General features: G+C 45.5%; 1 protein-coding gene across 1 annotated transcript in view; it reads right to left on the bottom strand.

The window, feature by feature from the left end:
• The window catches only part of DNASE1L3 (deoxyribonuclease 1 like 3), a 29,643-nt gene extending 14,535 nt beyond the window's left edge, over positions 1-15,108 (bottom strand). The window contains exons 1-2 of the mRNA XM_038566047.1: positions 14,708-15,108; positions 6,612-6,840 (exon numbers count right to left, since the gene is read on the bottom strand). Of these exons, the coding sequence (XP_038421975.1) occupies positions 6,612-6,752 (141 nt within the window). The 5' untranslated portion in view covers positions 6,753-6,840; positions 14,708-15,108. The remainder of the gene's footprint in view (positions 1-6,611; positions 6,841-14,707) is intronic.
• Between the last annotated feature and the right edge of the window lie 244 nt (positions 15,109-15,352).

Raw genomic sequence — 15,352 nt, 5'->3', positions numbered from 1 at the left:
TGAAGTTAACTTCTCAGGGTCCTGAGATCGAGTCCCGAGTCAGGCTCCCTGCTCAGCAGGGATCCTGTCTCTGCCCCTCCCCTTCTTTTTTTGCCTCTCCCCCTCTCCCTCTGCCTTTTCCCTGCTCATGCTCTCTCTCTCTTGCTCTCTCTCTCTTTCTCAAATACATAAATAAAGTCCTTAAAAAAAAAAAAAGAATTATCTACTACTTCTCTGCATCTCAGTATCCCCATCTATAAATTGGAATGATGATAGTTATTCCCTCATAGGGTTGCTGGAGGATTAAATGAATACTGAGAGCAGTACCACCCAGATAGAAGGCACACAATAGATTATTATTGCTATTGTTATTACTTGTACAGATCAAAGAGGAAGACGCATTGCAACAACAACAAAAAAATTGGAAATAACCTAACTATCCCCAAACAGGAAAGCATTAAATGAAAGATGTTGCAAACATAGCATAGGGCATTATATGGCATTGAAAGTCATGGCTTAGTGGCGCCTGGGTGGCTCAGCCCTTAAGCAACTGACTCTTAATTTTGGCTCAGGTGATGATCTCAGGGTCGTGAGATTGAGCCCCTTGTCGGGCTCTGCGCTGGTTGTGGAACCTGCTTAAGATTTTCTTTTTCCTTCTGCTCATCCCTCCCTTAAAAAAAGTCATGTTTTAAAAGAATATTAACAACATGTGAAATGCCTCTAATATAAAAGCAGGATACAAAATGGATGGTATAGGGTAGTCTCTAGGCTGAAAAACAGATGCAAATTTATGTATTTTTGCATAGAAAAATGCCCATAATGCCCTAAATGCCAACAGCTCTTATCTTCAAGTAATAGAATAATACTTCTTTACTTGTTTCTATATTTTCAAAATAGTCCCTACTGACTATTTTTAACTTGATACAATTAATTCAGAAATTATAAATGTATAATTTAAAGAGTTATGCCTTTCTAATTTAAAAAATTAATGAGTTATTGAAAAAAGAAAACTGCTTGATGATGAAGGAATGATGGGGGAGGACACGATGGCCAATATTTATTAAGATATGACAGATGCGATTCTAACTATTTAACATTTAAATAAGTTGTCTTACATTAAGTACCTCATACAATGCCTGGCACATAGGGACGGCTTTGTAAGTGTTAGCTCTTATCATTGACTCATTAAATGTTTCTAATAATCCTTATATACAGGTCCTCTTTTTATCCCCATTGTATAGTTGGGGACTCAGGCTAAGTAATCTGAACATCATGTGAATATGAGTTATGGGATCATCCACTACAGAACCTCTCTTGACCACTATACTCAATAGCCAAAGAAATCACCATGGTTCCTGTGATTTCCTCCTCCCTTTTGAATATAATTCATAGGTGCAGGGCAAAAGTGGACCAGGGTTCAGACACCCTTTCCTGAGCAGAAAGGTCGAGCTCTTTAATTCCCTGCTTACAGCACTTTTGCTCACATAACAGACACCCTGGAGCCCCACATCTCCAGCAGTAACACCAGCAGATTTCCACTTCCCTTGGGCAGTTTCCTCTGAACCTCTGGGAATATTTCCATAGACTGGAATCTACACTGCAGTAGAGGAATGGCTCAAGATCTCATCATCAAGGGCGCCTGGGTGGCTCGGGGTTGAGTGTCTGCCTTTGGCTCAGGTCATGATCCTGGCGTCCTGGGATCAAATCCCACATCGGGCTCCCTGTAGGCAGCCTGCTTCTCCCTCTACCTATGTCTCTGCCTCTCTCTGTGTGTCTTTCATGAATAAATAAATAAAATATTTAAAGAAAAAAAATCTCATCATCAGAATTCTCCTGGTGATGAAATCTATAAGTGGCTGGCCCTCATCTAGCCATCCATCCTCCCACCCATCTATCTATTCATTTGTTTATCCATCCAACAAAATGTTATCAGGGGCCTGCTGTGTGCCAGACAACATGCTAGGCCTTGCTTTACTCACAATTGTACAGCATCTCGTATGAGTAAATGAGAGAGGGCAAGGAGTGAAGGAGGGAGAGAGGGAGAGGCGGCCATACTAGAAACAGTCGAGCCAAATTTATCAAGCACAAATACCTCCCTGTATTTAAATCTTCTTTATGGCCATTGTAAGAAAAATGGGACTAAATTTCCTAGCTAGTCCTTTTCTAATTATTTTTCTAATATAAAAATAGGATTTTCTAATTATAAATTAGAAAATGTTTCTAGGGCAGCCTGGATGGCTCAACCGTTTAGCGCCACCTTCAGCCTAGGGCATGATCCTGGAGACCCTGGATCGAGTCCCATGTCCGGTCCCTGCATGGGGCCTGCTTCTCCCTCTGCCTGTGTCTCTGCCTCTCTCTGTGTGTGTCTCTCATTAATAAATAGATAAAATTTTTTTTAAATGTAGAATTTATTTTAAAAAAGAAAAATTTTCTAATTATAAAAATAGTATTGCTTATTGTGGAAAATTTGGAAAATGCAGAAAAGACTAAAAAATCATCTGATGACCTGTAAACCCACCACTCAGACACCCCTCACGTGATTTCTAAACTTATCCATATCGACAAAAATACATCAAAATAACTGGCCTGTCAGTTAAAAATATAGACATTGAATCAAATCGCCTCAGATTCGGATCTTGACTCTATCGCTCACCAGCTGTGTGACCCTAAGCAAGTCACTTAAGCTCCCCAAACCCGCCAGATTCCTTATCTGGAAACTGGGACAATATCCCCCTCATGAGGTTGCCATGTGGGATTAAAGGATATAATGAGATAAAACATTCAGTCCATTCCCTGGTGTGGAAGAGAGCTCCACAAAGAGTGGCAATGTTTATCTCAAAATTGGGGTCTTGTCGGGTTTTTTTTTTTTTTTTTCAGCCTCATGTGATGTCGTGAGCATTTTCCTCACAGTGATTTAACACTCACTTTTCAAATCTATCACTGGTACATGTTTTCCCTGCCCCTGTTTCAGGCCGGGAAAGATATATCTCCCCTGACGCTATCGCCTCCTCAGAACAGAATGGAACAGAATGAGGCTCCAAAGACAAAGGGGGCCCCCCAGAAGGCCCCTTCCAGACCTGAAACTCAGGAATTTCCTGACAGAGGGGAAGGAGTAGGAGCTGAGCATGGCCAATGGTGAGGGGTTCTCAGCAAGCGGTGTTGTCTTGTGAGTGGGCCTGGAGAGACTGGCAGGGACAGTCTAGAGAAGTCTTACGAAGACTTGGGCCACTAGAAGTCTCTGAAGCCCTCTTTTGTGGCTCTAACCTGGGATCAGCACAGCATAGCAGGGGAAAGAGCCCACATAGGGTCAGTTAGGCCTGGGTCCTAGCCCTTGCTCTTCACTTACTGGCCCCATGACCCGGGGCTACTTACTTCTCTCCGAACTCTATTTGCCTGTCAGCAAAAGGCAACCAGAGAGCTGTGAAGCTTGGATTCTGCATATTAAGGGCCCAGCATACAGTAAGCACTCCTGAAATTATAATTACCATGAGCTGTGGGAGACGATGCCTCCCACGTCCACCATCTTATCCCCAATGCCTCAGAGCATCTGGCACATGGCCTACCTTCCGTGAGTATTTGTTGGATGAAAAAACATTGCTCTTTAAGGACACAGAGTGAAGAAGCAGATAGAAGCAGCCTTGCCCAGGCAGAGTTTAGCATCTGGAGAACTGCCCGTTGTGCCAGCCAGCAAACCCGAGATGGAAAAGGCAGGCCTCCCTCACTCTCCAAACTCCCTGATGAAGGTCCTAATGACAACAGCATGATGAAACTGGGCTCGTCTCCTAAGTGATAAATCCAGTATAGAAGGGTAGAAAGGGCATCTCCACTAATAGAGTTGGGTCATATGGCTGGATTCGATCCTGGCTCTTCCACTTACCAGCTAAAGAATCCTGGGTAAATCACTTCACCATTCTGAGTATGTCTCCTTAGTTACAAAGTGGGGACAATGCCACCTATGCCATAATATTAAATAAGAATATAAAAGTCCAGGGTGCCTGGGTGGCTCAGTCAAACATCTATATTCAGCTCAGGTCATGATCCCAGGGTCCTGAGATCTAGCCCTCCATCAGGCTCACTGCTCACCAGGAGGTCTGCTTCTCCCTCTGCCCCTCCCCTCTGCTCATGCTCTCTCTCGATATCTCTCTCTTCCTCTCAAAGAAATAAAATCTTAAAAAAAAAAAAAAAAAAAAGAAAGAAACAAAAGATAGCCTCTTAAGACTATGATGACTTTTCCTGGGTAGAGTAAGTGAGGAAGGTGATGGGAACTTGGGAGCTCGTAGATACCCAGGCTCAGAGGGCCCTTGTGTGAGGAAGCAGGGAAAATAGTTTCCTTGCATGTCAGAGCTCCCTGTTGAGCCAGAGAGTCTCGGCTCCCACAGGTTGGGCATGGCTATTCTGGCTAAACAACCACCTCTGGAAGGTCTTGGATTCCATCCAAAGGGTAGGGCCAACCAAGGAGAGGACCACCTAAGTAAGAACTGAGCATGTGTCCTTGCTCTAATCCATTTTGTGTATTAATAACAACAGTGGCAGCTCTGTGATCACCTGCCCGGTCCCAGCCCTTCCACACCTTGAGTTCTCTCAGTCAACTGGTGCTACAGGTTGTATAAGGCCCACTTTCTGAAAAGCCCAGAGGCTCAGGAGGAGAAGGGAATTCCCGAGCTTGCTCACACAGCTGCTGGGCAGGATCTGAATTCAGGGCTCCTGATGTTCCCACCATACCACGGTGCCTCCAGGGTTTTCTAAGGTGATAACACCCAGAGAGAGTCCTGAGAAAGGTATCAGCTCCAGCATCAGCAAAGATAAATTAATTTGTCAGGTAAAAAATGTCAACTGACTCCAGAGAAATGTGAGCAGAAGCTCTAGACCTTGGTCATATTACCCAAAGGAAGTCTTATCTAAGTACAGAGAAAGATTAGAATTTGTAGTTGGGGGCTCCTGGATGGCTCAGTGGCTGAACATCTGCCTTTGGCTCAGGTCGTGATTCCGGGGTCCTGGGATCGAGTCCCACATCGGGCTTCCCGCAGGGAGCCTGCTTCTCCCTCTGCCTACATCTCTGCCTCTCTCTGTGTCTCTCATGAATAAATAAATAAAATCTTAAAAAAAAATTGTAGTTGGGAAAAGGTTGATGCAGTGGAAGGTGGAGAAGGATGAAGAGAGGGAGAGAGGGAGGGAGAGAAGGAAGAGAGAAAGAAAGAATGAATAAAAGAAAGAAGAAAAAAGAAAGAAAAGAGAGGGAAGGAGGAAGAGGAGAGGAGAGAAAGAAGAGAAGAGAAGAGGAGAGGAGAGGAGAGGAGAGGAGAGGAGAAAGAAGAGGAGAGGAGAGGAGAGGAGAAGAGGAGAAGAGAAAGAAGAGAAGAGAAGAGAAGAGAAGAGAAGAGAAGAGAAGAGAAGAGAAGAGAAGAGAAGAGAAGAGAAGAGAAGAGGGATCCCTGGGTGGTGCAGTGTTTTTTTTTTTTTTAATATTTTATTTATTTATTCATGAGAATAGACAGAGAGGAGAGAGAGAAGCAGAGACATAGGCAGAGGGAGAAGCAGGCTCCATGCAGGGAGCCCGATGCGGGACTCGATCCCGGGTCTCCAGGATCACACCCTGGGCTGCAGGCAGCGCTAAACTGCTGAGCCACCAGGGCTGCCCTGGTGCAGTGGTTTAGCACCTGCCTTTGGCCCAGGGCTCGATCCTGGAGACCCAGGATCGAATCCCACGTCGGGCTCCTGGTGCATGGAGCCTGCTTCTCCCTCTGCCTTTGTCTCTGCCTCTCTCTCTCTCTCTCTCTCTGTGTGTGTGACTATCATAAATTAATTAATTAATTAATTTAAAAAAAAGAGAGAAGAGAAGAGATAAAAGAAAGAAAAGAAAGAGCAGGGATCCCTGGGTGGCGCAGCGGTTTGGCGCCTGCCTTTGGCCCAGGGCTCGATCCTGGAGACCCGGGATCGAATCCCACGTCGGGCTCCCGGTGCATGGAGCCTGCTTCTCCCTCTGCCTGTGTCTCTCTCTCTCTCTCTCTCTCTGTGACTATCATAAATAAATAAAAATTAAAAAAAAAAAGAGCAAAAATTCTGTCCTGTGTTGATGGATCAAAAGACCAGGCTGAAAAAAAAAAAAAAAGACCAGGCTGGGCTGGCATCCCAGCTCCCACTCCACCCACCCACCCACCACCTATATGAGGTCACTACACCTTTAGTTGTTCATCTCTTCATGGGGATAATAGCCTTCTTTCTTAAGGGTGATGACATGAAATCGTGTATCTGTAGTGCCTGACAGGGGCATTCAGTAAACGGTAAGGATCACAATTAGCGTAATAGCCAGCCCTTACCCGGAGCTCGCCTGAGCCAGATACTGTTTTAGGAGCTTTACATTTACGAACTCCCACATGCCCCCCAAAGAATCCTACAGAGAGGAACTCTCAGGCCTCCTGAACACCCATCGCGTTCAAATGATGCCATGAAGCCCAGAGAGGGGATGTGGTTATCGGAATTATTGCTGTCATTATTGTGACAAAATGCCGAGGTAGCTGCTACCTTCCCCCTAGAGACTAACTTTGGTGAAATTTCTCCAAAGTCTCTTAAAGTCGGAAAGCCCAGAGAGCGCGTGAGGGGTGTCCAGCGCTCTTGACAGGAAGGGGTCTCACCTTCACGATGACATCCATGGCATTCTTGTTTTCCCTCTTGGCTCCCCCAAAGGACCTCACGTTAAAGGAGCAGAGCCTCAGGGCCAGGGCACTGCTGATGGAAAGGAGGAGAAACAGCAGGAAGGCTGGGAGCCGAGGCATCTTGGTGCTCCTGGCTTCAGCCACAGGACAGCGGTGTCTAGCGTGTGGGCTCTAGGCCACCTCCTCAAGCCCAGCTGACTTATAAAGCCTGCAGATAACAGGAATTACTGGATTCCATGTTGCTACTTTCACTTCTCTGAGGAACTAAAGATCATGGGTTTCATTCCCCAAGGAATTAAGAAAAGTGGCTAGTCTTTTGAGGAGCCCCTGTTTTCATTGCTCTGGTGAGGAAATCAGCCTGCGTAATTGAGGGACCATCCCTGCAAAGTCACTCACATCCCAACCGGGAGCCAGCTGTGACATCTGGTCACCAACCCTGTGGGGGCATGCCATGTGCCTTTTCCTGAGAATTGATAACTCGGAAGTGGTCCGTCCCAGAGGCAGGCCAGGTGAGGGGGCCCTCTGGGCGGGGGGGGGGGGGGGGGGGGGACACGGTGAGGCAGGGCTCAGTGGGAAATCCTGCCAGGTTTTCTGTCTTAGCTGGGATTTGGCAGCCAGCTGTCCTTGGACACACCCAGGCTCTGACTCTCTAGTCACCCTGATGGGTGTAATTAAGGTCAACTCTGGTTTGACTTACATAATGTTTTAGGCAGTTTTACCACATACAGTTTAACACACCAACTACTAGCTATGTGTTGCCAGGGAGAGCAATCTCTAGTCTGCTGGGTCTGTACAATGTCCTTGGACTCTAAGGACAGAGAACCAGTTAAAGCCCTGGAGAGATCCACGATTGAGCCAGATATTTTTTAATGTGTGTGAGAGATATACACCCCCCAAAAGGAAGGTTTTTCAAGAACTATAGGATTTCAACCCATGTAAAATGAGTTTTAGAGATGTGGGCATGAAGATAGGAAGATCTGAAATGCAAAAGAAATGCAGGGCAGCCCGGGTGGCTCAGCAGTTTAGTGCTGCCTTCAGCCCAGGGTGTGATCCTGGAGACCCTGGATCGAGTCCTGGGTCAGGCTCCCTGCGTGGAGCCTGCTTCTCCCTCTGCCTGTGTCTCTGCCTCTCTCTCTCTCTCTCTCTCTGTGTGTGTGTGTCTCATGAATAAATAAAAAAATCTTAGAAAAGAAAAAGAAACAAAATGTAATCAAGTTATAAGCCCTGGTGAGATTTGCAGTCTTTGGTAAGGAAAACTCTGGGAAGAAGGGATCTCTGGGGTCACCCCCTCGTGAAGAGATGGGCGGGTGGCTGTAGCCACAGGGAAAAGCATGCACATATCACTAACATACAGCCAGGCTCATCCTGGCCAAAATCTCTGGCCAAGCACACTCAGGCATCCCAAGGAGATAACCCCAAATAGCACATGGGAGGAAATAATGGTTTCCTGAGCTCCTGGTGAAATGCAGCTCCCTGGTGTCTGCAACAGGCCTCTTTGAATCTCTGAGGAAAAGGGTGATGATTGTTTTCCTTGGCAAAATTGAATGTGGGGAAACACCTTTTGTGCCTTTAAGAAGGAATTTGTACATATGCGCATTTTATGAACTTGTAACATATGAAAGATTCTGGCCTATTTAACTGACAATCTTGTAACTCCACATCAACTGTGCAGTGAGAGGGACCAATTTAGATTTGTGACTGTCAGTTGTAACCTTTTTAGATTCATGCACAGTTCTGAAACATTTATAAGAATTTGTATTATAAGTTTAATTTATTAACATTACTTAGTATTTAGGGGCACCTAGCTGGCTCAGTTAGTAGACCGTGGGACTCTTGATCTCAAGGTGGTGGGTTCAAGCTCCACGTTGGGTACACAGATTACTTTTAAAAATTGTATTAAAAAAAGATAAAAGAATTACTTAGTATTTTAAAATGTTGCTTTTTGATTAGTTCAGACAACTAAAGTTTACTAGGAAATGGGGTCTATTAAATGTATAAAAGAAATTTAGGGCAGCCTGGGTGGCTCAGTGGTTTAGCAGCCCAGGGCATGATCCTGGAGTCCCGGGATCAGGTCCTGCATCAGGATCCCTGCATGGAGCCTGCCTCTCCCTCTGCCTGTGTCTCTGCCTCTCTCTGTATCTCTCATGAATAAATAAATAAAATCTTAAAAAAACAAAAAGAAGTTTAAAGTGTTTACAAATGGGTCTATAACCCCTTAAAAGTAAATCTTTAAGTTTGCTGAATGTAGGGTTGGCTGGATTTAGCAAATAAAAATACAGAGCACTAGGTAAACTTGACTTTTTTTTTTTTAAGATTTATTTATTTGAGAGAGAAAGAGAGAGCAGAGGGAGGGGGAGGGAGAATCTTAAGCCAACTCTCTGCTGAGGACAGAGCCTGACTCAGGGCTTAATCCCAGGACCCTGAGATCATGACCTGAGCCAAAATCAAGAGGCAGATGCTTAATCAACTGAGCCGCCCAGGCACCCCCAGGTAAATTTGACTTTTAGATAATTCAAATTTCATCGGACATCCTATCCTCTGTTTTATCTGACAATCCCGCCTGGATTAATAAAAAGGATTTTTATAAGCTGAAGTTAAAAGCATGACATTTTCTACAGCAGTTATGATCCTATCCCAGTCCTGGAATAGGGTTTAGTTCCCAGTGTCAAAAATAAGCCAACCTGGGGACGCCTGGCTGGCTTAGTCTGTGATACATGCGACTCTTGATCTGGGAGTTGTGGGTTTGAGTCCCATGTTGGGTATAGAGATTACTTAAAACTAAAATCTTAAAAAAAAAAAAAAAAAAAAAAAGGTTAACCTGTAGGATGAGTTGACTAATCTGTTTTTGAATCTTTAACTTTCATCATCTGAATATTAACTTGAAAAATAAATCTCTGTATGGTAGCTTCTGCGTATAGACAGGGCACCGGGGTGGCTCAGTGGTTGAGCATCTGCCTTCACTTCAGGTCGTAATCCTGGGATCCTGGGATCGAGTTCTACATCAGGCTCCCCGCATGGAGCCTGCTTCTCCCTCCACCTGTGTCTCTGCCTCTCTCTCTCTGTGTCTCTCATGAATAAATAAATAAAATCTTAAAAAAAAAAATGCTAAGCCTCACATTTAACTGAAGTCCACTAGGAGCAGGGGCTTTATTGAGCGCTCTCTGTATTTCCCATCACTCAGTACTCCCCCAGGCCCTCCACTTTATGGATGAGCAAACTGAGGTTTGCTCGCAAGGACGCACAGCTAGCCGTCTCAGCTGCGGCTGAACCCAGGCCCTCCGACTGCAGACCAGCCTTCTCATCTGCCAAACCCAACGTAGCAAACAAATGCTGCAGGCCAGGCAGAGGGAGGAGGCCAAAGGAGACATTGACTTTTTACTGTTATACATTTGGGTATTGCTTGATTTTTTTCGTTTGTTCATTTTTCCAAAAATAGGTAGTTGCTTAGTAATTAAAAAGAAAGATAAAAGTACTGAAAAGCTTTCCATTATTTAAAGCAGATTAAACAATGCCCCTGCCAACATGTTTTCTGTCTTTGTACAGTTGAGCCAAGCGTGGATTTCAACCGGCTCCAGGAGTCACTGATAACACGGAGAGGTCGGAGACACGAGACTGTGTACTGCAGGCTCAAGGAAAGGAGAAACCCCCACTTTTCCATCTTGTGCTGGGAATTGGGGGTTTGACACTATTCCTTCCAGGACCCTGGAGTCCAGAGCTGGGAAGGAAAGGCAGACACTGGCCTGACCCACATTGATCACTTTGAAGTGTCCTTCCTTCTGCCACTTGGCAGCTATAGATGACCTGGGGCATGTACTTCCAGACACTACTCTGTAAAATTCTCCTCAAGAAAAGGATAAATATATATTACTCCCTGGAGCTTTATAAAGCACATTAGCATGTTAGATGTTCTGAAAAGTTCTGCAATAAAGCAAGCAAGCTTCAGTGTGTTGAAACAGGGTATCCGGACTTTATTGTCCATAGAACTGTTTTCTTCGTAAAACTCCATTCAATGTCTGGAGGAATGTCCACCTTGGGAAATCCCATCCCAATCAGACAGGGATGGCCAGGTCCCCTCAAAACCACCTCACAAAGCCCCTACTGATAAGCTCCCTTCATGTCATGTGAATGGGCAGAAATGAGGAGTGGGAGTCCAGACACATGGTCCCAATCGTCCCTGGGAGCCACAGCCATCCACCATGGACCCTGGTGGGATGGGAGTCAAGGGGCGCCAAAGGACACCTCAGATCTGGAGAATTCAGGGGTAGTGAAAGTGCACTGGCTGAGTAGGAATAAGAAAGTAGCAAAAGTAGAAGAAGAAACAAAAGCTTTATGGGAAAATCCCCCCAGTGGCTGGGGGGACAAGCCTCATGACCTGAACAGGTGTCTCCAGTGACTGATGTAATTTTTTGTCTAGTAACAAATGAGCCGTAGCAATAATCTTGTAATGTATGCAAATTGCTCTGGTTATCACGGTTCAGAGCCATTTTCCCTCGCCCCAACCATCAGGGGAGGTGCCTGACTGAAGGTTGCTTAATAGAGACAAACCTCGCCTTTGTGTGGTGGTTTCCAGATGATGAAGCAGGCTCTGGGTTTTGGCCTCACATAGCATCTTCCACACAGGGCTGTGCCTGGACCTCATGCAGGTAGTGTTCTGAAGACGGGCCTCGGGGTATCACTGCTCTGATCAGAACCCTTCAAAAGCCCTTCATTTGACATAACTGGTCGTTATGTCCTTCCCCTGGCCTCTACCGACTCATCTCTTCAAAATAACATTACTCCTTTCCCTTCTTCCTTCTGCACTGGCCTCCCCTGATACTGAGCAGTTTTCAATGCCACCTCAGGGCCTTTGCACAGCCGTTCCCTCCACTTGCAGTGATCTTCCTTTCTTCCACCCCCAGGTCTCAGTTTCCTTTTGAAGATTTTTATTTATTTTATTTATTCATAAGAGACACAGAGAGAGGCAGAGACATAGGCAGAGGGAGAAGCAGGCTCTCTGTGGGGAGCCTGATGCAGGACTCAATCTCAGGACCCTGGGATCATTACCTGAGCCAAAAGCTCAACCACTGAGCCACCCAGGTCTCAGTTTCAATGTCACCTTCTCAGAGAAGCCTTGCTGGAACCCCTAGCCCATCAGCGTCTTCCTTTTTATTCTCTTCCATGGGGCCTATGTCTTTTGCTTCATGGTATGTATCACAGTGTATGATTATGTATGAGCTGTGCGTTGTTGGATGTCTGTCTCTGTTGGGACAGGGACACGTATGTGTGTCTGCAAGGCCTGGGACAAGACCAGCACACAGTGGGTGTTTGATCAATCGTTGTTGAAAGCACGATAGGTGCTCTGACTCCAGAGCCTGTCTTCTCAACCATCGTGTGAGGACACAGAGCCAGGGGAACTCAGGTCCCTGGATAACCAAGCGAATCCAGGCCACTGAGACAAAAGAAATATAGCAACCACCTCCACATAGCATCTGCCTTTCAGGGAGCCCTGAGGGCTAAATTCTCATATAGCTCCCCGAACTCAGGAGTAGAGCAGGGAGCAGGCTTCTCCATCTCAGCACTACTGACATTCTGGTCTAGATAATTCTGTGTTGTGGGGGCTGCCACATGCATTGCATGATGGTTAGCAGCATTCTTGGCCTTCACCCACTGGATGCTAGTAGCACCCTCTTAGTCATGACAACCAAAAATATCTCCAGACATTGCCAAATGTCTCCACTGGGATGGAAATCACTACCAGACCCCCACATCCCCTTATCCCCGTTGGTGTGAAGGTGAAAGCATACGCACTTCTAGTTACTGGCTGTTCTACCTTGGCCAAGTAGCTAAAGCTCTCTGTGTTCATTTCCTCATCCTCAAAGGTGGCGATAATAATAGCTCTTACGTGGTAAAGCTGTGACCATTTTGTGAGTTTGTAAATAAAGGGCAGACTTAGCACAGTGTCTGGCCCTCAGAACATCTCAGTTGGGTGATATACTGCCTTCAGAATGAACTGTGCAAAGAAGGGATTGTAATCCCCATTTTGCAGATGAGAAAATTGAGACTTGGGGATAATGATGTCAGGCCCCAGCCACTTTAATGTCACTTTACATTCATTAAATGTAAATGACTGTAAAGTGACATTAAAGGCAGGAATTCAGGTTTTCAGAATTAATTCTCTTAGCCAGCCCTTTCTTTATGGTACGAGAAGGCCCATTAATTCTAGAATTATTTTTTTTTTTTTTTAATTTTTATTTATTTATGATAGTCACAGAGAGAGAGAGAGAGAGGCAGAGGCAGAGACACAGGCAGAGGGAGAAGCAGGCTCCATGCACCGGGAGCCCGATGTGGGATTCGATCCCGGGTCTCCAGGATCGCGCCCTGGGCCAAAGGCAGGCGCCAAACCGCTGCGCCACCCAGGGATCCCCCAGGCCCATTAATTCTAGACCTCATCTGACCAATTGCAAACTCTGAGCTGGTGGTGTTGCAATGAAGAGGTTCAACCTGCCAGAGTGGGACTAGGAGGAGGCAAATGAGGCACTGGCCTCAGGTGGAACATTTAAGGAGGTGACAAAGAACTCACTAATCAAGATCAATAATATTTTAACGCAATATTTTCAATAATTAATTAATCTTGAGTAATTAATCAAAATTAATGCAAAGCATCCATAATGAACAAAGTATCACATCTTAAACGAAGACAGAAGCCAACCCTCACTTTCACACTCCTGCTTCTTTCACCTGAACCTAATCTGCCCCCTGAGATCTGCAGATCTGTGAGCATGGATGTCCAGGAAGATGCGGGAGAAGAGAGCGCCCTCTTCTGGCTGATAGTGAGCACCACCCCTCTCCTGGGGAGCCAAGTTCCCCTTCTTCCTGGGATAGAGCAGCATCTCAGAGCTAGAACACTCTCTTCTGGCACCACAGGGCTTTTCACCCTGCCCTTCATGAGACACCTAGGTTAAAAGGCTGCAGGCAGGCCAAATGATGCCATTGGACCACCCCTCACCTCACCCCTTCCCCCTGGCCACCGCACTGTGCTGGATCCATTGCCTTTCTCTCCTTACCACATGGGGAAACGAGCCTGGCCCTTGTCCCTGCCTCTGTGGCCGATTCTAAAGCTGCCTGTTAGTATACAGCTGGCCTCTCCAGGCTGACCAGGAGAGGGGACAGTGAGGAAACAGGACCCCGAGGTGGAAGGCTTCTCGCAGCTGCTGACTGGTGGTACTGGAGCAGGGAGCTGACTGCTTGCCTGACTGCACTATTTCTTCTTTTTTTTCCGAGGGTTTGGTAATTTCTTCATTTTATTTAATTATGATTTAATTATTATTTTTACATCATTTCAAATGTGCTTAAAAGTTGCAAAAATTGGGAATCCCTGGGTGGCTCAGTGGTTTAGCGCCTGCCTTTGGCCGGGAAGTTAATACCGGAGTCCCAGGATTGAGTTCCACGTCGGGCTCCCTGCATGGAGCCTGCGTCTCTCTCTGCCTCTCTCTCTCTCTCTCTCTCTGTGTCTCTCATGAATAAATAAATAAAAATATTTTTTAAAAGTTGCAAAAATAGTTCAAAAACTCACATATACCCTTCACCCAGATTCACCCATGAACATTTAGGCACATTTGTTTTTTCATAAGTTTTCATACACACAGATTTTTTTTTTCCTGAATTGCTCAAGAGTAAGTTGGAGGCCTTAGGACCCTTTATCCCTAAATACTTCCTAGTGATTTCCCAAGGACAAATAATTTGCCTATAGAGCCACGGGACAATTATCAAAACCAGAAGGTTTAGCAACAATATAATATTATTACCTAATCTACAGAGTTTATTCAGATTTTACCAATTACTCTCATAATGTCCTTTAAAGCAGTTATCTCTTTCTGGTGCAGGATCCAATCTACGCTTACACATTGTACTTAGCAGTCCTGTGTCCTTGAAGCCCCTCTAATCCGAGTGGTTCCTCAGCCTTTGTCTTTCATATCCTTGACATTTTTGAAGTGTACAGGCTAGTTATTTTGCTTAATCTCCCTCAGTTTGGGTTTGTCTGGGACTTCCTCATGATTAGATTCAGGTGATGCACTTTGAGTGGGAATATTACTTACGTGTTTCACAGAAGTTCTTAAATAAGCCTCTCCTGGTATTCACAGGGAAGCTGAATGACTCAGACACAGGAAGTAGATGATGATTTAAAAGCTCTTAATAAGAGTTGCTGACATTTATTTAGTGCTTGCTGTTTGACACTCCCTTCTGGATTTGTTGATTTGGGCACTGTTCTCTCCTTGCATGGGGTGTTTATGTTGGGTCACAGTCATAAATCAGTAGCAACAGCTATGGGTATCGAGCTGTTGTAGGCCCCATATTACACATCTTCTCTTCAATTACAAAGTCAGAGAGGGTGTCACTTGAACCAAGTCTCACAGCTACCAAGAGGTACATCAGGACTGTTTGACACCAGAGTACAAATACCTGGTTAGTCCCCCCATATCATTTCTTCTCTGGCATGTAGCAGTGACAAGGCCCTGATAGTATTCCAGCTCAGAACACTGAGAACAATCCATGTCGCATCCCCTAGACTCCCAGCAAGCAGGGATGTTTTCTCCCCATATTCTGAGCTCTCCTGCCTACCCCACACATAAGGAGCATGAGAACTTGGGAGATACCCCATGCTGTGAGTAGGAGGCCTCAGTAGGTTGTATGGTGTTCTCCCGGGGCAGATATCCCTCTTGGGTCATCAATCATTGGACAAT

The sequence above is a fragment of the Canis lupus genome, chromosome 20 (genome assembly GCF_011100685.1).
Source record: "Canis lupus familiaris isolate Mischka breed German Shepherd chromosome 20, alternate assembly UU_Cfam_GSD_1.0, whole genome shotgun sequence".
Lineage (NCBI taxonomy): Eukaryota > Metazoa > Chordata > Mammalia > Carnivora > Canidae > Canis > Canis lupus.
This window is presented reverse-complemented; position numbering and strand designations above follow the sequence as displayed.